The 20895-nt window shown below is 52.3% G+C and overlaps 1 protein-coding gene across 1 annotated transcript in view; it reads left to right on the forward strand.

Moving 5' to 3' along the window:
* Positions 1 to 664: 664 nt before the first annotated feature.
* Positions 665 to 20895, forward strand: part of Jakmip1 (janus kinase and microtubule interacting protein 1) — a 46367-nt gene continuing 26136 nt past the window's right edge. The window contains exons 1-2 of the mRNA XM_042670314.1: positions 665 to 765; positions 20567 to 20832. Of these exons, the coding sequence (XP_042526248.1) occupies positions 20704 to 20832 (129 nt within the window). The 5' untranslated portion in view covers positions 665 to 765; positions 20567 to 20703. The remainder of the gene's footprint in view (positions 766 to 20566; positions 20833 to 20895) is intronic.

Raw genomic sequence — 20895 nt, forward strand, 5'->3', positions numbered from 1 at the left:
CTATGAACAGCCCCTCCCTCATGATAGGAAGGAACTAGGGTCCAGAACAAGGAGCTTGGAGGCAGGAGACGGGCATGTGAGCTGGGTGGAGGTGAGGTAAGTGGAGGTCTCCCCGGAGAGTGTGGTAGTAAAAGCTGCTTACCTGAAGGTAACCAGTTCTCTCAATTAAAAAATAAGGTATACCTGGGTGCTAGTGCTCCCTGTAATCCTAGCCACTCAGGAGGCTGAGATCTGAGGATCTTAGGGGGAAGCCAGCTAGACAGGGAAATCTGTGAGATTCTTATCTCCAACTAACCAGCAAAAAGCCAGAAGTGGAGCTGTGGTTCAAGTGGTGGAGCACCAGCCTCGTGCACAAAAGCTCAGGGACAGTGCCCAGGCCCTGAGTCCAAGGCAGGGGACAGGTACTCACCCACACAAAGATAAAGAACATGAGTTTAATCCCTGTCTGGGGGCGTGACTATTTATGCCAAAGGGTGGGGCTAGAAGGCAAGGAGGTGGGCGGGCCCTGGAAGTGGGAGGGGCCAGGACATGGGCTCAAGGCGGGGCCAGAGGCGGAAGGGGCAGGGCTGCAGTGACTTTGGTGTCGAGGGGTGGGCAGGTGCACGGGAAGTGGACGTGGTGTCTCAGTGTCATCTTCCGTCCTGTGCTTGTGACTGACTGGGGTTGAGGTGGCATGGGTAGAAGGTCCTGGTGTGGCTGGTACGTGGCGTCCTGAGGCAGGTCAGAGCCCTGGCTGTCTGGTCTGGTGAAGGTGGGGGCCTGGAGGTAGGTTGCGATGTTTGAGGGAGAGCCCAGGGGTCCCTGCTGTCCACGGAGCCCAGCAGTCAGTGTGGCAGCCCCAGCCTGGGCTGTGGGGGTCGGCAGTGAATGGCTGTCACCGAGCAGGCCCTCAGGACACAGAAGCCACGCCACTCATGAGAGCCTCACAGCTGTTAAGGGCAGGCGGGGTGGATGAGCCCTGACTGCCTCCCGCACAGAAGTCCCAGGTCCTTGTTCCGCTGCACGGGTCGGTGATAATGCCCTTCACAAGACAAGGTATGAGGAAGACCAGTGTGAGCAATGGGAGTTCAGAGGCTGGGTTCAAATCCTGCTTCTCTGGGTATTTGGTGTTAGACATTACCTCAGCCTCCAGGACCATTTGTACAGAGCAGAACTTGGGCTTTTCTTAAAATCCCCTCCAACTCTGTTCTGTTCCTCGCTGGTTCTTAAAGTAATTTCCTCTTTGTTAAGACTGACACCTGTCTTCCAGTACCTTCTCCAGGGCCAGTTCCCTTTGTGGTTTCAGGATGTTGGTGAGTGCCCAGGCAGGGCAGCCACTCCTGAGCACAAGGCCTGAGTTCTTGCTGCCTATTTAAAAATGGGCCAAGCCTTCCTGGCTGTCAGTACTGCTTTGAAGTTCACCCAGTGGGTTCGCCACCCACGGAGCTCTGCTGCCTGGCACATCTGTATTTAAAGGCTGGGTTTAGTGGAATCATCTCCCTGTTGTGAGCCTCATTCTCTCTGCTGGTAACCATGGAGATAGTATCTCCTCTGCCAGCTTCTGATCTCTTTGACCCTGCTACCCCATCCTGAGTTGAAAGGGTGCAGCTTCCTCTTTCTGTGAAAGAGTCACCCCTGACTGGGGTGATAAGGATCTTAGAAAGATAAAGATGCACAATAAAGCTTAACCCAAGCATAGGAACTTGCCTGTCCCCATTCTGGTGGGCTCCAAACCACCTCTTACAACGTTCATATCCAGCTTCACCATATTCTTTATCTCCCATCAAAGACTCAGGCCTCCTCCTGGCTCTCTGCCCCCATACTCCCTTCCAGGCAGCTCAGCATGTAGATCCTGGAGCTACTGCTCTGAAAAAACTGGTCTTTTCTCTTGGCCTCTCCTGGGTGGGAGGTCAGTATTCAATAATCTTCTTCACTAGGTCTCAGGTGGACAAGCCCGCTGTTTATCTATGACTTTAGTGTTTGGTCAGATACTTTGTGCTTAATAGGTTCTATCACACATGAGCGGTGTGACTTTGGGCAAGTGCCCTGCCTTCTCTGAGGCTTTGTGGACTCAGGAGTCTGCTGCAGAATGCCCCATACCCACTATTGGTATTGCTTTCGTCTTGACTGTCTTGGCAGCAGGGAAGACTTTGAGAGTGTGGGCCTATGGTAAGGGAAGCGGAGGGAAGGAAGGCCTCATCCTTAACCTCAGGGCAGCAAGGGGCCCAGGCTTAGTCTGCGAAAGCTGTGGGGATTGTCAAGGTCAAGGGCACGTGGGGCTGGGTAGGGAGGGACGAGGTAGAGGGAGTGGCCAGGGACTTGTGGACCGCATAGGCCTGTGAATGGAGCACAGAAAGCACTGATCCTTGACAGGCTGGGGCCTCCTGGGTGTTGGGTGGTAAGGGTCTAGTTCATGGGTGCTAAGGGACCAGAGAGATGAAGATGGGCACAGGACACTGTCAGCAGAGTCTGTGCTAACTGGAAGCATGTTTCGCTGCTTCAGAAGGTTTCGATGTAAAGCTGTGGCTTTTCAGATGGGGACACAGGTTCACAGCAAGTGCGGCCTTTCCACTGTGACTCAGCAGGAAGAGGTGAGAGCCCAGTCCCTAGCTGTCTGTACTGTGGGCCTGCTTTGCTCCACTCTCTGTTCCCAGGGACGGAGGGCCGTCGTGCCTGACGTCTCCTGGCTTCCGATTTCCTAAACTTGAGCCAAAGACTAGGCCTAGCATCAGCGGAGGATTCCTAACTCTCTGTCGCTGTCCCAGGCTCCCTTCTTCCTGCCAAGGACAGTGCCTTCTCCGATAGCGGTGGTCATTCTTGATCGAATTGTGTTCTCCGTTTACACTTAGCTATTCTGAGTGAGCCTGGCAGACACCTGCATCCTGTGTACAGCTGCTCTTCAGAAGCGCTCTTGGACCTGCAACATGGAGAGGAATCATTCTGCTGTGTAGGACAGTTGTGATAGGTGGTGACATTTGAATGGTGACATGATCAATGTAAAATTTCTGATTTTGATACCTGTACAGTCCTCTGTTGGTATCCACAGGGGATGAGTTCCAGAAAACTTTCAGAGACCAACCTCAAGCCTCCTGTGGTCCTGCCTATAAGGGTGTGTGCCATTGGCCTACAACCTAGGGAAGTGCCTCTGTGTGCTTCAAATCATGTCCAGGTCACACCCAGCTGTGTGAAGAGCCCGGGGCTGCAGTCCTAGAGAATGAGGGTCAGGAAAAGGTTTATATGTCAGTACAGATGCAAGCATTAAAAAATACACTTGATCCATGGTGGTTTGAGAACCCACAGATAAAGAGCACTGTTGAGAGTGTGATTTTTCTAAGGTCCTTGGTCTTAAGACATCAAAGTCATAGCCTTTGGCGTGCAATGTCGTGGAATTCCGTAGAACTAGATGCGTCTATATGGAAATGTGTCTTTCTGACTGGGTAAGGCAGGTGGGGGAAAATTGGTGCAGTTAGTGAATCCAGATGAGAGCTCGTTGTGCTATTCTTGGAGCGTTTCTGTAGCTTTGCAAGATAACGTTTTAAAAATGCATTCGCTGGGGGCTGGGAAGGTGGCTCAGTGGTAGAGCGCTTGCCTTGCATGCCTGAGGCCCTGGGTTCGATTCCCCAGCACCACATAAGCAAAAAGAAAAAAGCCAGAAGTAGCGCTATGGCTCAAGTGGTAGAGCGCTAGCCTTGAGCTGAAGAGCTAAGGGACAGCGCCCAGGCCCAGAGTTCAAGCCTCACGACCGGACCCAAAAAAAAAAAAAAAAAAAAAAAAAAAATGCATTCGCTAATAATTGTGGCATCCACGGGAGTGTGCGACTGTGCTCCTGATACCTCTGTGGTCAGCCCCTCCGTGACTCTTGCCTTGAGGGGGACACACCCCCAGTTTTTCCCGGCAACTACTTGGGGCTGGTTTTGAGCTGAAGGCAGAGGCTTTTGACAAAATCCACTTCCCTGGAGACCTTCGTCTTTCAGATGCTTCTGTTCAGACCAACTTTCCTCCGTTCCACTTCATCTTTTTTAATTGCATTGCCTTTTAGTATTCCTAAAGAAGTGTTATTGTTGAAACCATCCAGCTAGAGAGGGGGATAGAGAAATCCACAGGCTTTTGTCTCTTCAGCCCTCCAGACCTATCCATGGGCTTGGCAGGCCTCCATGCCTTCCTGCCTTTGCCCAGGCTCTGCCTACGACAAATCCACTTACTAAAATACATGTGCATCTTAGGGCATGAGCTGGGCCTCTTCTTTGCCCTTTGTGACCTTGACTGGCCTCCCCAGACTCGGCTCATGGCTCAGCTAAAGGCCCTGAGACACTAGCTCTCCCCAGGGCAGCCATCTGATTCTGCGTCACTTCCTCTGCCAGCGCTCAGGTGATGGGTGGGGGCAGCTGTTCTCTCCACGCCCCTGCTGGAGCTGGGGGCCCAGGAGAGCCACAGTCAGCATGTGTCATGAGGGGGAGCCGGCCTGAGCGAGCAGCCATGTGGGCGTGTAAAAGCAGCTTTCTTGCCCAGGCATCTCAAAGTGCCTGAGAACCTGGGCAAGAAAGTCATTTTGGCCAGTGTGTCCACTGCTGTCCCAGCCACCCATGCCCTGGCACGAATAGCCTACGTGGACTGGGCTGGTGGGTATCCATGAGCTGCCTACAGATAGATGGGCCAGACTGGGTCTCTCCAGGATCCACATGGAGTTGTAAGGATGACAGGAAGGAGAGGGCCAGGACCTAGGTGTGAGTCTGGCCTCATGTCTTCTGTCCACAGCCCCTCTCCTTCCTCACCAGAGACCCTGTTTTCACAGCTGAGATTTAGCAATGCTATCTGCATATCATCTAGTCAGTGTCAAGGGACCAGGGAAGTGGAAAGTTCAGCCAATGTGCAGCCAAGGGCTGGCGTCTTGGTCAGTGCATTGGGCCAGTCTTCATCCTTTGCTCCGGGCAGCTTTCCTGAGCTCCCTGCCCAGTCAGCCCTGGGGCCGTGGCCCACTCTATCGACTGAGCCTTCCCCGCTCTTCCTTCAGGGAGGGGCATGGGACTAGGTCCTTGCTGGGCTCTGGGCAGGGCCTGTCTGGCAGATGTCATCAGAGTCATTCAGGAAAAGAGGACTTGTGCTTCCCTGTTGCTTGTGGCTTTATGGGAACTGGCATATCCGAGATGTCAGACAAGCATTGTGACTCCACTTAATGGAGTGCTGGACTGCGCAAGGCAGCGGCTGTAGTCACCCGATGAGCCCTGCCCGGCCTGGCAAATGGAATCTTGAGATGGGCAAAGCCCATCATGCCACCAGCACCTCCTGGTCTGCATAGTTTTTGGAGGTTGAAATCGTCAACCTTCAAGACACATGAACAAGTAGGTGTGGTGGGGTATGCCTATAATTCCTGTTCCTCTGGAGGCAGAGGCAGGAGAATTGTGAGTGTGAGGCCAGTTTGGGCAAGGTAGTGAGACTATCTCAGAAACAAAGATAGAAGTAGTGGGATTATTGCTAATGGTAGAGCGCTTGCTTAGCAAGTTCAGGGCTTTGGATTCAATCCCTGTACCAGAAAAGAAAGAAGATGTATGAAGATGGTGTCATCTGTTTTGTTCTTGTGCTCTTGGCCTTCTATACTGAACAGAGCCTAAGGAGTTGGGGCTCAGAGCCCTCTCTGTTTCCTGTCTTTCCACCTAGACTGTGGTGGTGTTTTGATGTGATGGTGGCGGTGTGATAGTGATGTTGGTAATGGTAGTGGTGATGGTGGAGGTGATGATGGCTAGTGGTGATGGTAGTAGTGGCGATGATGATGGCTATGATATCGATGGTGGTAGTGGAGGTGATAGGGTAATGATGGTGATGATGGTTATTGATAGCGATGGTGGTGATAATAGTGGTGGTGATCATGGTGATCACGGTGGAGGTGGAGGTGATGGTAGTGATGATGCCTATGATATTGATGATGGTGGTGGTGGTGATGGTGCTGATAGTGGTGACGGATGGTAGCGACGGTGGTGGGTGGTAGTGATGGTGATAATGGTGGTGATGGTGGTAGCAGAGGTGGTCGTAGTGATCCTGACATGACAGTGGTGAGTCTGGTGGTCAGGAGGCAGGGGCTGATGGACAAGGGGGTGATGGTATTGGTGGTGATAGTAAAGCCTGTAAAATTTCAGGGTGCCTCGTAGTTACTCAGTGAACCCTTTGACCCAGTATTAGCCTATTGCTGTCAGGTAATCACTTACCAGGAGGACATCGCTGTTAACCCCATATCTAGGGGAGACCCTGAAAGGCCCCACAGTTGGCGCACTGTGGGATTGGAGGTGAAGCCTTGGTAGACTTGGGGCTGCACAGCCCCTCTGAGCCAGGATTACCTACCGCGTGATATGGGGAGCAGTGGCCTGGCATCACCTGCAAGTGGATGGCGGTGCCATTCTTGGGCCCATCCCTGGGATCAGAGCCAGGAGAGGGAAGGCAGGGTGCTGGCCAGGAGGCTCTCCCGCACCGCCTGCCCTCAGCAGCCGAGTGAGCCTCGAGCCCAGGCTCGTTTAACTCTGGCCTGGTCATTCCATGTGGCCTGTGAGTGGCCTGGCTTCACGCTGACAGGCCGGGAGGGGAAGGGAAAGGGGGCGCATTTCATTCTCACATGTGCTCAAATGAACAGGACACCCAGGACTCAAACATAGGCGAATATGAAACATGCTGCCTTCTTCCTGCATCCCAGGCTGCTTTCTGAACCTTAGTTCAGATCTCCCGTTGGACAGCCCTTGGCTTTTGTTTGGTGTATTTGTCTGATAATCACAAGTCAACTTGTTGACTCATAATATATGTGTGTATATATCATCCATCCATCCATCCGTCCATCCATCCATCCATCCATCCATCCATCCATCCGTCCATCCATCCATCTGCATGTGCGCATCCACATGCACACACACATGCACATGCACACGTTTCCTCTGGTGGCTTACGACAGAAGTGTGTTCTCTCACAGTTGTGGTGTTGGCCGGGCCCTGTTTCTCGGAAGCCTCTGGGGGGGGGTGCCCCTGGCTTGTGGGTGTCTTATTCTAGTCTCTGTCCCTGTTACCATGGTTCATCTGCCCTGGCCTCCTCTTTTCTTAGGACATCCGTCGCACTGGTTAATTAAGGGCCTCCCCAAACCGTCGCTCCTCCCCTTAAGTAGGGACACCTGAGGTGACCCTGTTTCTAAATAAGATCACAACTGGAGGTGCTAGGAAGGATGTGGAGTTTGGAGGAAATACTACTCAGCCCAATAAATGTACGACTGTAGGTTCCTACACAGTAGCTTTGTTGAGATAGAATTCACATCCCATAAAATGTGTAAAAATCAGGGGTGCTGCGTGCGCTGGCAGGACTGGGCAGCCACATCACAGTCTCGTTAGAGTCTCATTTGCTCACAGTCTAATTGTTCTGAAGAAAGAACCCCCACCCCCTAGGCGGGCACCTCCCTCCTTCCTTCCCCACGGGCCCTGGCAGTTAGTAAAAATGCAATCATGTAAATATACCAGCTTTTATGACTAGTTTTCTTCATTTAGCTTAACATTTTAATCCAAGTTGTAGCATGAAATTAGGAGTCATCATTTTTCACGTGCAGATAATATTCCATCATATAGAACATTAGATACCACGTTTTTTGTCCCTTCATAGTTGATGGGCTTTTGGGCTGCTGCCACTTTTTGGCTCTTAAGGATAGTGCTGTCCTAGGCATTTGCGTGTACATCTTTGAGTCTGCACATGTGCCCGGCCCTTACTTGATAGGCTCACTAGAGTTATTCTGAGTCACCTGGTAACTCAGGGTTTGACATTTCGAAGGTAGGGACAAACCATTTCCCAAAACAGCACTTCCCGATCAATCCACTCACGGCGCTGGCTCTGGGGTCAGGTTTCTTCGACCTTGTCTTCGTCAACAGCCAGCTGGCAGGACTGAAGGCAGTTGGCCGTGGGGGCTTTGGTTTGCATTTCCCCTCTCCTGGTCCCTGGGAGCCCCCAGGGGTGTGTGGAGATCAGGTCTCCCTGGTTTCAGGGATCTGGCTGGGTGGGCCACGGCTCTGCGCTTCTCTTTTGGGGCGGGCTCTAAACCAGAGCATTCTGTGTTTAGTTAGCGGTCAGTCCTCAAGCCAGCTTGCTTGTGCTTCATTGATGAAAAAGAAGATATCTGAGCCAGGAACCTGTGTGTCGCAGGCGGGTGACACCACAAACCCTGCAGACTGAGGACGCACCGTGTTTGCTGGTGGAGTGAGCTGGCAGGGGCCAGAGCCCCGGGGCTCAGGACCTCTGCCCCTTGAAGCTGTGTCTTTAGGAGCAGTTGCACAGTTTTTGGAAAGTACTGAAGAATTTCTTGCTGGCAACAGGCAAAGGTGGCTGTGGAGGGGCACGGAGATGAGCGAGGGGGTGGCTGGCCAGGACCAGGGCGGAGGGGGGCAGGGCCACTGCAGAGTGGCAGCTGCGTAAGTTTCTGTTAGGACCCGGTGGAGACAGGTGTCTAACTGGTAACTGTTGAAGCTGAATAATGCCCCTCCCCCCACGGTAGGACCTTAGTTCTTGGAACTTGTGAATATTACTTTATGTGGCAAATGTTGCGAGTAAGAATTTGATGAGACAGAGCTTCTCCTGGGGGTCCGGGTGGCCCTTGCTCAGTGGCACATGCCCACTCGGGTATGTGTGAGTTTGGAGACCTGTGTCCAGAGGCCGTAATCTCCAGGCGCTCGCTGGGAAGCCTGTGTGCTTTCTTCCTGGAAGCAGGGTGGTGGCAGCTGCCCTGCACCCTTCTGCCCCAACCCCATGGTAGAAGCTGTTTGACCACCAGGAGGCCTGGTGGATCCTCAGGGTAAAGCTGGCTGTGTGGGGCATGTGTGGCCTCCACCCCCTGGACCTCCAGGGAGATGGGGAGGCAGACGAGCTGGGGTGACATGACCAGGGCCACTCAGGGGAGAGTTGGATGCCGGAGCCCTGCCTGGGGCATGGTTCTTCATCGAGGGCCCAGATAATTCTGCGAAGCTTATAGACGTTTCCGTGGCTCTGTTCTTTCAAGGGACAAAAGGACCCTCAAGGAGGACCAGCACTGTGGGTGACCACAAAGCCTGGGGGTGTCTCTATCCCCTCCACAGGCCACTTAAGGGCTGGCTCTTCCCTGAGAGCTGGCCTGGGGGCACAGTGACTGAGAACAGAGATGCCCAGAACCGCACAGGGGGGCACCCAGCTCCTGAGAAGGGGCTGCTGAGCTGGGCCGCCGCTTCCATTGCCCAGCTCCTGACTGCTGGGGTTAATGAGGGCTTAAGGGTTAGGGCAGAAAAGGCTGGGGTTTCAAGGGGCGACTTGAGGCTTCTTGGACGTAGTTAGTTCTGTGTTTGTAGCTGCTTAATGGTCAGGAGTCACCTGTGTTCACACAGGGATTGACTTCCCGAGTCTTGGGCCACATTCCTGGCCTAGCCTCAGCTCAACTCCCACCCCAAAGAGCACTGTGGGGCTAGCTGGTCATGGGACCAGTGACAGGAAGTGGAGGCTATGGTCATTGGCCAGCAGCTGTCAGAGACATACAGACTGAAGTCTGGGTGTCAGGCATGGCCTTGAGAGTCCCAAGGTCAGACCTCAGGGACAGTGCAGTTGGGGTGTACCCGTAGTGCGGTGCCTTTGGCTTCAAGGAAGGAGAGCATAGAGAAACACCAGCAAGGAAGACACAGCAAGAGCCCTTCATTTGACTTGGGTCTGAGATTTGCATCTCAGTTGAGGGGTGTTGGGTACCTAGACAACAGGATGAGGGGAAAGCTCCTGGCAGCTGGCACTGGATTTAGTTTTGCAAATCCTAAGGAAGGAAGTACACAGCAATCTCTTAGCTGTACTGATACCTGTGTGTGTGTGTGTGTGTGTGTGTGTGTGTGTGTGTGTGTATTGGGCTTTGAACTCAGAGCTTCATGCTTGCTAGGATGGTATTCACCACATGAATCACACCACCAGCCTAGCTTTTTGCTGGTCATTTTGTAGATGGAGCCTTGTGGGCTTTGCTCCCCAGGCTGGCTTTGAACCTTCTGATCTCATTGAGTAGCTACGATTACAGGCCTGAGCCACTGGTGCTTGGCTCTCATTTATATTTTGAATTAGACTTATGAACGGTGTGAGGCACTGTGTTTCATTAAATCAATGGCTTTACTTACTAGAGACACATCAGTGCTTTCCTCCTAAAGGAAGGGGAAAGCTGTCAGTCAGTGATAAGTCACCTGACAGCATGCGTGTTCAGAAGGAGCAAATGTGCTGGGTGGGGTCTGTGCTGTGAGCTTGCCCACGTGTTTGTCGGTAGGCCATTTCTCCCAGCTGGCCCTGTGCTTTGCCCGCCCCGTGGCCCTGCAGAGTCATTAGAAGTTGCTGAACCTGTTGGCTCTCAAGACGCACGAGGACGGCTCAGAAGCGCCAGCACTCCTGTGCATCGCCCGCTCACTCAGGAGGCCTCCTGTGAGGCCGCAGTGGGCAAAGCTCCTCACGGAGCGAGCACTCTTCCTGCCGTGGGCACCCATCCCCAGCCACAGTGCCACTTCTCATGGCGCCGAAACTCAGGTTGCCAGCCAGGCAGGGACAGGGGCGCTGAATCACCAATGGACAGAACCAGGCTGCAGACCTGAAGACGTGGTGTGATCCCCTGTGTGGAGGCTCCGTGGTGGTCCCGTGTCTGCTTTGTGTGGATGCTCTGTGGAAGGTTCACGTGTCTCCGTGTATGGATCTGTGGTGGGTTCAGGTGTCTTCTGATTTCCCTCTTGTCTCTGCAGACATACACATGTGCAAGTCCCTGGTTGTTTTGTTTTTGTTGTGGGGCGTGAGCTCTGGGCCTGGGCGCTGTCCCTGGACTCTTTTGCTCAAGGCTAGTGCCCTATCACCCTGAGCCCCAGCTCCACTTCCCATGCCCCAGCTCCACTTCCCATGCCCCAGCTCCACTTCCCATGCCCCAGCTCCACTTCCCGTGCCCCAGCTCCACTTCCCGTGCCCCAGCTCCACTTCCCATGCCCCAGCTCCACTTCCCATGCCCCAGCTCCACTTCCCGTGCCCCAGCTCCACTTCCCGTGCCCCAGCTCCACTTCCCGTGCCCCAGCTCCACTTCCCGTGCCCCAGCTCCACTTCCCATGCCCCAGCTCCACTTCCCATGCCCCAGCTCCACTTCCCATGCCCCAGCTCCACTTCCCGTGCCCCAGCTCCATGTCCTGGGCCCCAATCCTAGGTCCTCTGATTGGCACTGGGGTCCCCTGAGCTTCAGGTGGGTTGCTATGGGTGAGTAGGAGTTTTCTAGCTTTCCTCACCTCTGCCACAACCTGGAGCCAGCCTGCCTGTGTTACTGTCTCTAATAACCTGAAAAGAGCACTTTTTAATTCCTGACATGAAATAAGACTGGTTTCTATGTTTAGGCTATTAGAAGGATTAAATGTGGTGTGTGGGGACGGAGCCGGTGCGTGGTGGGGTTGGGTGAGTCGCCATGGGGCTGGGGCTACAGGACATTGCCTGTGGAGTCAGGAAGGCCGTGCTCTCCTCAGTCAGCGTGGCACACCTTGTGAGGTCCCCCAGGATTACCGTGGCAGCGCGGTCAGGCACCCGTGGGTATTTGATGATAGCGAACCAATTTTTTTGTCCCAGGTCCGGTTTCTGTGAACCTCACACCCTTCCCAGGGTTTCTGTGAACCTCACACCCTTCCCAGGGTTTCTGTGAACCTCACACCCTTCCCGGGGGCTGTCCCCACCATTTGGGCCTGGGTGTGTTGGTTGTTCCACTGTTGGGGTGAACAAGATTCCTTTGCAGGGGCTGGGAAGGTGGCTCAGTGGTAGAGCGCTTGCCTCGCATGCCTGAGGCCCTGGGTTCGATTCCTCAGCACCACATAAGCAGAAAAAAAAAGCCGGAAGTGGTGCTATGGCTCAAGTGGTAGCGTGCTAGCCTTGAGCTAAGAGCTGAGGGACAGCGCCCAGGCCCAGGGTTCAGGCCCCATGACGGGACCCCCCCCCCAAAAAAAAAAGATTCCTTTGCACACTGGACAAAGGATGGTCACTGAGAACCTGGCTCCTCCCCAACTGGTGCTTCCCCTTCTTCCCCTTCCCCTTCTCCCTCCCTCCCTTCCCTTCTCTTCCTTTTCCTTCCTCTTCTTCCTTCTCCCCTTCTCCCTCCTCTTCCTTCCCTCCCTTCCTTTTCCTTCCCCTTCTTTCCCTTTCCCTTCTTGTCTGGCTCTGTGCTGTAACCATTTTTTGTCCAGCCCTCCTCTTACCTTCTGCCTTCAGAATACTTAAGAGTGTAAGGCGAGGTGGAGAAGGACTGGAGGGTTGTGGGAACAGCGAGGCAGGGTGGGAGTTTCTAGAGCCAACACTGGAGAGATGTCTTTGACGTTCACTGGGCATGCATGTTTGCCTCCACCTCCAGGTGAGGCCAGCAGAGGCAGAGCTGGAGGCCCACAAGGGGGCGCTGTAGGCAGTAGTCTGGGGCCAAGGCTCTGAGATGTCGTAGGAATGGTATTAGATGGGGCTGGGCAGATCCCATCATTCTGAGGCTTGGTGGAGGGAGGAGGGCCAGGGCACAGTTGTGGGTGTCGGGAGCACGCGAGGGCACCTGCTCCTGGCTCCTGCCCACTTCTGCGTGGAGATGGTGGAGCTGCCTTGCTGGGATGGAGGGCGCTGGGGTGCGGCTCTATACAGAAGCTCTTCTCTGTGCTGGCCTAGGAAGCTGACTTGAGAGCCCTGCATCTTCAAAGACACTTTGAAAGACTTTTTCTTCCCTTCAGTGGCAGCAGAGCGATTTCCCGGGCCCAGAGGGAGTCTGCTGGGGGATGTCAGGCGGGGCAGGCGGGCAGAGGCTGCGGCGGGTGCTGTGCTTCGGCGGGTCTGTTCATTACGCCCAGGCTGGCTGAGCGCAGTGGGCACCACGTGAAGCAGGTATTTCTTCCTGGATGTCAAAGCACTGCTGTGTCAGGCTCCTGGCAGGGCCCTGGGGACCCAGTGGGCCTTGGATGGTGCCCACCTGGATGTGTAAAGCCGAGATGGGTTTTAAACAGAGCCTGTGGCAGGTGCTGGCCCCGGGCTTGTGAGGCCACTTCTGGCCATTTTGTCTCTAAGCGTGGGCTGCAGAGAATGACAGCATGGATCTGGAAGCATCCTGAGGAGTCTGAGCCAATATGTGTGCAGCACGCAGCATCCGCGCTGCCCCGTGCCCGCTCCAGTGTGGGGGACTTGCTGGCCGGGTAAAGCAGCGCTTGGCACTGCCCATCTCACTTCTCTGCCATCCCCAGGGTGAGGTGGATGGCAGCCGCTCCCCACACTTGCTGGTGTGTACCTGGCCTGGGACAACTTGGGGTGGAGGGGTGTGGAGCTGCAGGAAGAGCACGGTGACGTTCTAGGGAGCAGAATGGCTGGCTGCTGGGAACACTGCTGGCTGAGCCGCGCGTAGGAGCATGCCTGCCAGCCTCAGGCTGTCACTCGGGTTCTAGGTGGGGCTTGGGAGCCTGGGCGTCAAGAGCGCCTGCTGGTGGCTGTGGTGGTGAGCTGGTGGTAGGAGGTGCAGGTTGCTGCCTAAGTTGAGGGGAAAAAACTGTAAAGATAAAAAGGCAACTCAGCCAGGCACCAGTGGCTCACGCCTGTTATCCTAGCTACTCAGGAGGCTGAGATCTGAGGGTGACAGTTCAAAGCCAGCCCGGGCAGGAAAGTCTATGGGACTCTTATCTCCAGTGAACCACCAGAAAACTGGAAGTAGCACTCTGGCTCAAGTGGTAGAGTGCTCCCCTTGAGCTGAAGAGCTGAGGGACAGTGCCCAGGCCCAGAGTTCAAGATCCAAGACTGAAAAAAAAAAAAAGAAAGACAACTCAATACAGGTTTTGGAGTTTGTTAGAAGATATGGATACTGATCTTTTAAACTTTTTTTGTCAGTTGTGGGGCTTGAACTCTGGGCCTGGGCACTGTCCCTGAGTGCTTCAGCTCAAGGCTAGCACTCTACCACTTGAGCCACAGCACCACTTCTGGTTTTCTGGTGATTAATTGCAATAAGAGGCTCACGAATGTTCCTGCTTGGGCTGGCTTTGAACAGTGATCCACAGATCTCCACCTCCTGAGTAGCTAAGATTATAGGCATGAGCTGATAACTGTTTTTTTTTTTAAACAACTATTTATATTTTAGAAAAACCCTTCAATAGTCGTATAAAGGGGGTTCAGATGAACATGTCAGTTTGTGGTACAGTCTATCTCCATCAGTGTCACCCCTCCATCATCCGACCCACCTCTCCCAACCCCGCCCCTTCCCTCCATTTACCTGGTTCCATTTTCACGTAAGTATGTTGAAATTATGACTGTCTTGGCCCACCCCTCCTCTCGCCATTCATCTGTCTCCTTCCCTTCCCCGCCCAGCATGCGTTCCAGCTTTCTGATACTGACTGACAGACTGTAAGTTAGTTCAGAGGAGCTTCACCATTGCAGTCCTCGCCACCCTCCGCATGTACTACACTTTAGTTATCATGGTTGTATGTATTTCCATATATAATCAAGTCATTAAAGTTCTGCCTGTATTTCAATCTTTGGGACGCAGATGAAGCTGACATTCTTTCTGTTGTGTGTAGCCAGCTCCCAGTCAATCAGGTCTCTTTCTACAGCTTTAATGTAGTTCCTCCCTGGGGTTTGGAGCTCTGTGGCTTCAGTGCACCGAAGCTTGACCTTTGCCTCTGTGTGTCCTGAGAGTCCCTGAGACTCGAGGCAGGAGCGGCCTGTGGGAGGGCTGGAATGGGGTGGGCGCCGGGAGGGAGAGTCTGTTCCTTGCTGGCTGTTCCCCTCCCCATCAAGACCTCCCCCCCCTTACACCCACGGCTACATGTGGAGGTGGCATTGTGAATTGAATTTGTCTTGTGTACCACTCATGTTTGTTGTCAGCTTCCATGATTTTGTGTATATGTGGGGCTTTAAAAAAGTTTGGAGTGTTGAGCATTGAATCTGAGAGCTCACACATGCCAGGCCAGTTCTTCACTATTGTGTGTCAGCCCCTGATTTTATTTTATTTTATTTATTTATTTTTTGGGTCCAGTCGTGGGGCCTGAACTCTGGGCCTCGGCGCTGTCCCTCAGCTCTTCAGCTCAAGGCTAGCGCTCTACCACTTGAGCCACAGCGCCACTTCCGGCTTTTTTTCTTTTTTGCTTATGTGGTGCTGAGGAATCGAACCCAGAGCCTCAGGCATGCAAGGCAAGTGCTCTACCACTGAGCCACCTTCCAAGCCCCCCCTGATTTCATTGTTGGTTCTTTTTTAGACAAGGTCTCATGGACCCTGAGCTGGCCTCAGACCCTTAGTTCTCCTTCCTTAGCCTTAATTGCTGGGATTAGAGCTGTTGGCTACCAAACCTGGCTGATTTTGCTTTTATAATCATGGAGGTTATTCAGATGATGATAAGCAGTCCGCTTGGTTTTCTCCTCTGCCCACTGGTCCCTGGCCCACTAGGGGCAGGTATAGGACTGCTCAGGAGCTCCAGCCTGTGGCTGGACCAGAGCCTCAACCTGTTCCAAATGCTGGAGCTTTGTAGGCAGCTGGGGCGGGGGGGGGGGGGGGGGGGGAGTAGAGCCTAGGACCCAGATGCCCATGGACAAAACTTTTGCCCCATCCCACAGCTCTCCAGCATCCAGTTGGGCAAAATGCAGACCCTGGCCCCGTTTCCTGGATGTGTGTTCTGGAGAGCTGCATTGCTTTTTTGAACTCTCCAAACCCATATCAACTAATAATCTAAGTGTGGTGGCATGCTGCTATGATCTCAGCTATGTGAGCGACATAGGTAGGAGGATTGTGGTTGGAAGCCATGGAGCCATTATCCTGAAGTTCAGGTGTCAGCTGGGAGCAGGCTGGAATCAGGTAGCTGGTGCTTGTGGCAGTAACTCAAGGCCCAGGGGTCTCAGAAGCAAAGGGTTTCTGACCCATTAGCCACTAGCTAGAAAGAGGAGCAGGTCTTGTAGCCAGATGGCAGCATGGGAAACGTTCAGGGACCTGGCGCTAAGAATGTTCTTATAAGGGATATTTGGAGGCTACAGGTACAAGTTGTTGCATCGATCTTGCGTTGTCTACAGAGGACACCAGTGGCGCACACCTGTAATCCCAGCTACTCAGGAGGCTGAGATCTCAGGATTGTAGTTCCAGGTCAACCCAGGCAGGAAAGTTTGTGAGACTATTATCTCCAATTTACCTCCAGAAAATGAAGTGGAGCTGCAATCAAAGTGGTAGAGTGCTAGCCTTGAGCAAAAGAGCTCAGGGACAGTACCCAGGCCCTAAGTTCAAGCTCCATGACTGACAAAAAAAATAGGGGAGAGAATCTGTCCTGTGAGCCTTACAGAGAACTTGGGAGCAGAGCCACTGTTCCCTTGATGGCAGAGGAGGGGGGTCTGGCCTTGAGGGAGGAGGAGCTGGGAGTAGGGGCTCCTGAATACTCAAGAGTCCAACTGACTAGAGTTCCTGCCCAGCTAATTTCAATTCCTGGGAGAAAAGGCTCTGCCTCTGAGATTTTCCTTCAGATTCGTGATTGTGATTTTTCTGTGTTCTATTGTATTCTATTCTGTGTTTTACAGTATTTCATAATTTTACATACTGAGAATTTTTTTTTTTTTTTTGGTTCTGGGGCCTGAACTCAGGGCTTAGTGCTGTCCCTGACTTTCTTTTGGTCCAGGCTAGCATTCTACCACTTGAGCCACAGCACCACTTCCAGCTTTTCTGATGCTTAATTGGACATAAGAATTTCACAGACTTTCCTGCTTGGGATGTCTTTAAACAGTGATTCTCAGATCTCAGCCTCCTGAGTAGCTATGATTACAGGTGTGAGCCAGTGGTACCCAGCTCTGAGTATACTTTTTACATGTAGTTCCTTTACCCCAGAAGGAAAGGATTTGTCCGATTGCTTATGGTTTAGTGACTTTATCAATGACAGAGTAGTTAGCAGTGGCTAGAAATTACTTTGTGCTTTCATCTTGCTAATTATCTGTGCATGTGCATGAGTTGTCTGGCTTTAGTGCATACAAGTCTGGAAATTCAGTGCTTTATTACACTGAATCTTGGGCTTTTGCTTTTGATCTGCTCTGAGATTCTGGTGTTGTTTTTTTTTTTTTTTTTGGATACATTTAGACCACTGACATTTAAAGTGATTGTTGATGTGCTTAGATTACTGTCTCTGATGCTGTATACTATTTGCTACTTATTCTTTGTTATAGTTTTTGTCTTTGACTGCTCCTGCCTCTGTAGTCCTAATGTTTCCACTTTTTCTTTATGAGGAGTTTGTACATCTTTAAAAACTTCCTTACCCTAGGGTGATGCAAGGGTGGACAAAATACATTTATAACTAGCTAAGTCCACTTTCAAATATCAGTATACTAGTTCATGTGTAACGTATTGGGTCTTTTAGCCAGGATAAAACTGCTCTTATTCATTTTAGCTATCCATAAATTAAATCACAAACACCTTGCTGCACTTACTGCTTTGAATAATCTGGCAAATTAGTGAAGAGTGAGAAATGCAAGAGTTTGTCTTTTAGTTAATGCTTTGTGGATCTAAATTTAAAATTTTTATCATTTGTTGCTCCTTCTGTTTGTTTTTTTTTTTAACCTATCTTGTTCTTCTCCAATGAAGTTTTTTTTAACCTTTTTTTTGTTGTTCAAGGCAAGCCTACATGCCCAAGTCTTTCCATTTTATGTGAAGAAGTGTTTATGTCTCTACTTTTTTCTCAAGTTCACTACCCTCCTGTTCTGCTGGGATTATAGGTGTGTGCCCCTGTGTCTGTCTTTCACTTTTGAAGTACAATTTCACTGTAACTATTTCAATGTTGCTCTTTCCTGCTTTCTGTCATGGTTTCGTGGATCTATGATTTTGTGTCTGATAGGGGAAACATTAGGCTTTGCTTCACTGTAACTATTTCAATGTTGCTCTTGCCTGCTTTCTGTCATGGTTCCGTGGATCTATGATTTTGTGTCTGATAGGGGGAACATTAGACTTTGCTTCAGATCTTTCCTCAGCTTTTTCACCTTCTGGTGTCCCCATTGTATGTGCTATGTCTTTTGCTGTTGTTTTGCAGTTTGGACTAGTCTGTCCTCTGCTTCCCTTCCCTCTCCTTTCCCTCCTTCCTTTCTCCCTCTCCCTTTCCCCTTCCTCTCTCCTCCCTCTCACTCTCCCTCTCTCTCAGTCATCTTTTCCCATTGCATTCTGGCTTGGAAATGCTTTGTTGGATGTCTCCAGCTGTGTCCAGTCTACTGATGAGCCCATCGAAGACTTTCATTCCTGTCACAGGGGTCTTTATCCAGCTCTTCCCTCACCAGCCATTTGTTCTTCTTCCATGTTACCTGCCTCTTCTGGAGTCCTTAGCATGTCAGTCACAGATATTTTACTTTATCTTATTGCTTTTCCTGGGGCTTAAACTCAGGGCCTGGGTGCTGTCTTTGAGCCTTTTGTGTTCAGGCTAGCGCTCTGCCACTGAGCCACAATGCTACTTCTGGATTTTTCTAAGGAGTTTGTTTGAATTAAGAGTCTCACAGGAACTTTTCAGCCCCAGCTGGCTTTGAACCATGTTCCTCAGATCTCAGCCTCCTGAGTAGGAGAACAGGTGTGAGCTAACAGCGCCTGGCTAGTCACAGTTATTTTAAAGTCCAGTCTGACCATCTCAGTATCACTAGGGTGGCTGAGTCTAAGTGTGGTCCTCGCTTTGTCTCTTCAATGTGTTCTCACCTTTTGCTGCGCCTGGCTGGCTGTGTTCTGTGGAGGTCAAGGAACTCGTGCTTCTTCACATAGTCCTGTCCAAACTTGGAGCGGCAGGCAGGCCTGTGCCTCCGATTCTCTGGTAGATGGATAACTGTGGGTTCATTCCCTGCCTCCCCAGCCTGGGGACGCACTGTCCTCAGGGACACCAACAGTCACTTTGTCACCGGGCCCTTCACATTGCATGTGTTTTGGTTCCATGGTGCTTTTCTGGGAGCAAGAATGACCACCATTAGTAAAGTCCATCAACACCTCCCTAGCCATGTTTAAGATGCCACTAGTGCAATTTCCAGAGATAAGGAAGAGTGAGTGGCAGCAGCCTTCCTCCGCAGGGTGAATTTTATGCACAAGAGGATGCCAGTGCCCTGCAGACAGGGCACCCTTGGTCTGCTGGTAGCCTCGGGTGGTGCCCGGGAGGACTGAGTGGCAGGGAGAATGGAGGGGTGGGCCCAGGCTGCCAGTTAGCTCTTGAGGCTGGGCTTCATCTGGAGATAGTATCTAATCATTTTTTTCCACTTGTAAAAAGCACATTCACTTAGCACCAGAGGCTCACGCCTGTAATCCTAGGTCTCAGGAGGCTGAGCTCTGAGGATGGAGATCTGAAGCCAGCTTGGACAGGACAAAGTCTGTGAGACTCTTACCTCCAATTAACTACCAAAGAGCTGGAAGTGGAGTTGTGGATCAAGTGGTAGAGCACCAGCTTTGAATAAAAAAAACCCCTCAAGGTCAGCGTCCAGACTCTCCTTAGTCCAGGCCCACGTAATGATACAAAAAAGAAAAATGGAAAAACACATTCATGATCAGCTGAACGCTCAGCTGCAAGCCTAGGGCCTTCTCGCTCCGGTATCCAGTGGCCAATTTCCAGGCTTTCTGGGTGCACAGGAGCTGCTGCTGCTGCTTGCGTTGCCTCTGCCCAGCATCCTTGGCTCCCAGGGCTCCAAACCCAGACTTCTTTTTCAGTCTTATCTCTTCTGCCAGGCCCTGAAGGCTGACATTCTTCCACCTTCTAGCTGTGTGGCTTTAGGCAGCTGTACTTGACATCTCTGTGCTTCCAAGTGCTCATCTCCAACTACCTTCAAGGGTGTTCCAAGGATTTTAGGAGAGGATCCCTGGCCCCTGGCCCAGGACTGGCACCTTATGGCCTTTTCTGGTCAACATTCAACATGTACGGGAGCGCCACCTACAGGCCAGGCTCTGTCCTAGGTACTGGAGATAGGACAGAACGGTACAAACCCAGGTCTTAGGGACTTGGAACTGACGTCCCAGAGGAGAGAAAACTGACAAATACAGGTGGCACAAATGACACAGAGTACAGTGCTCTGTGGCAAGGACTCTGGGACCAGAGATGGAACCACTCAGCCAGGCAGAGTGTTTCTTATTAGCTGTGTGCCATGGTTATCTCTCAGCCTGTGTGCATCTCCGTTTCCTCATCTGTAACCTGGTGGCATCTACCTGGCAGGGGAGAGATCACTCACCCTAAGAAGCCTCGAGTCCATTTCAGAGTGTGGTCCTCTGACCTGCGACCCTGCCCCAGTAGCTGGGGGGTGTGGACGGAGCATGTGCAAGAAGACTCCCTGTCCCCAAGTCCTTCAAGTCTAGGATGAGACCAGGCCTGGGCGACCCCACTCATAGATGTTCACAGACCATGGCCTGCGGTCACATAGCTGTAGCTGTGTTGTCTTTACCTGTTGAGGCAGGATGGAGCAGAGCTGGGAGCGGAGCCAGCCTGGTGTGGTTGCCCAGGAAGTGCAGGCTGGCTTGTGGGGGGAGAAGACCCTGCCTGTTAGTACCTCAGGGGCTTCATTGCTCAAGCAAGAAGCATCCTCCAGGGGGATGTCAGTCCTTCTGCTAACACAGCTCCCTCCCTCCTTCTCTTCTTTTGCTCCCTCCCTCTCCCAGAATCTCAAGTGATGGTGGGTTACAAAGAAGAGGAGCGGAGCCCTGTGCCACTGCTTAGCACGGCAGAGCTGGCAGCTGAGCCTGCTGGAGGGCGGGTGTGAACCTCAGGACCCCAGTGGCTCAACCCTAGAGGAAGCATGTCTAAGAAAAGCCGGAGCAAGGGCGAGAAGCCCGAGATGGAGACGGATGTGGTGCAGATGGCCAACGAGGAGCTGCGGGCCAAGCTGACCAGCATTCAGATCGAGTTCCAGCAGGAAAAGAGCAAGGTGGGGTGGGGTAGAGTGGGGTGCGGGGATGGGCACACTGAGAGGCCTGTGCCCATCACAGGG

The sequence above is a fragment of the Dipodomys spectabilis genome, unplaced genomic scaffold (assembly GCF_019054845.1).
Source record: "Dipodomys spectabilis isolate Male_0828 unplaced genomic scaffold, ASM1905484v1 ptg000532l, whole genome shotgun sequence".
NCBI lineage: Eukaryota > Metazoa > Chordata > Mammalia > Rodentia > Heteromyidae > Dipodomys > Dipodomys spectabilis.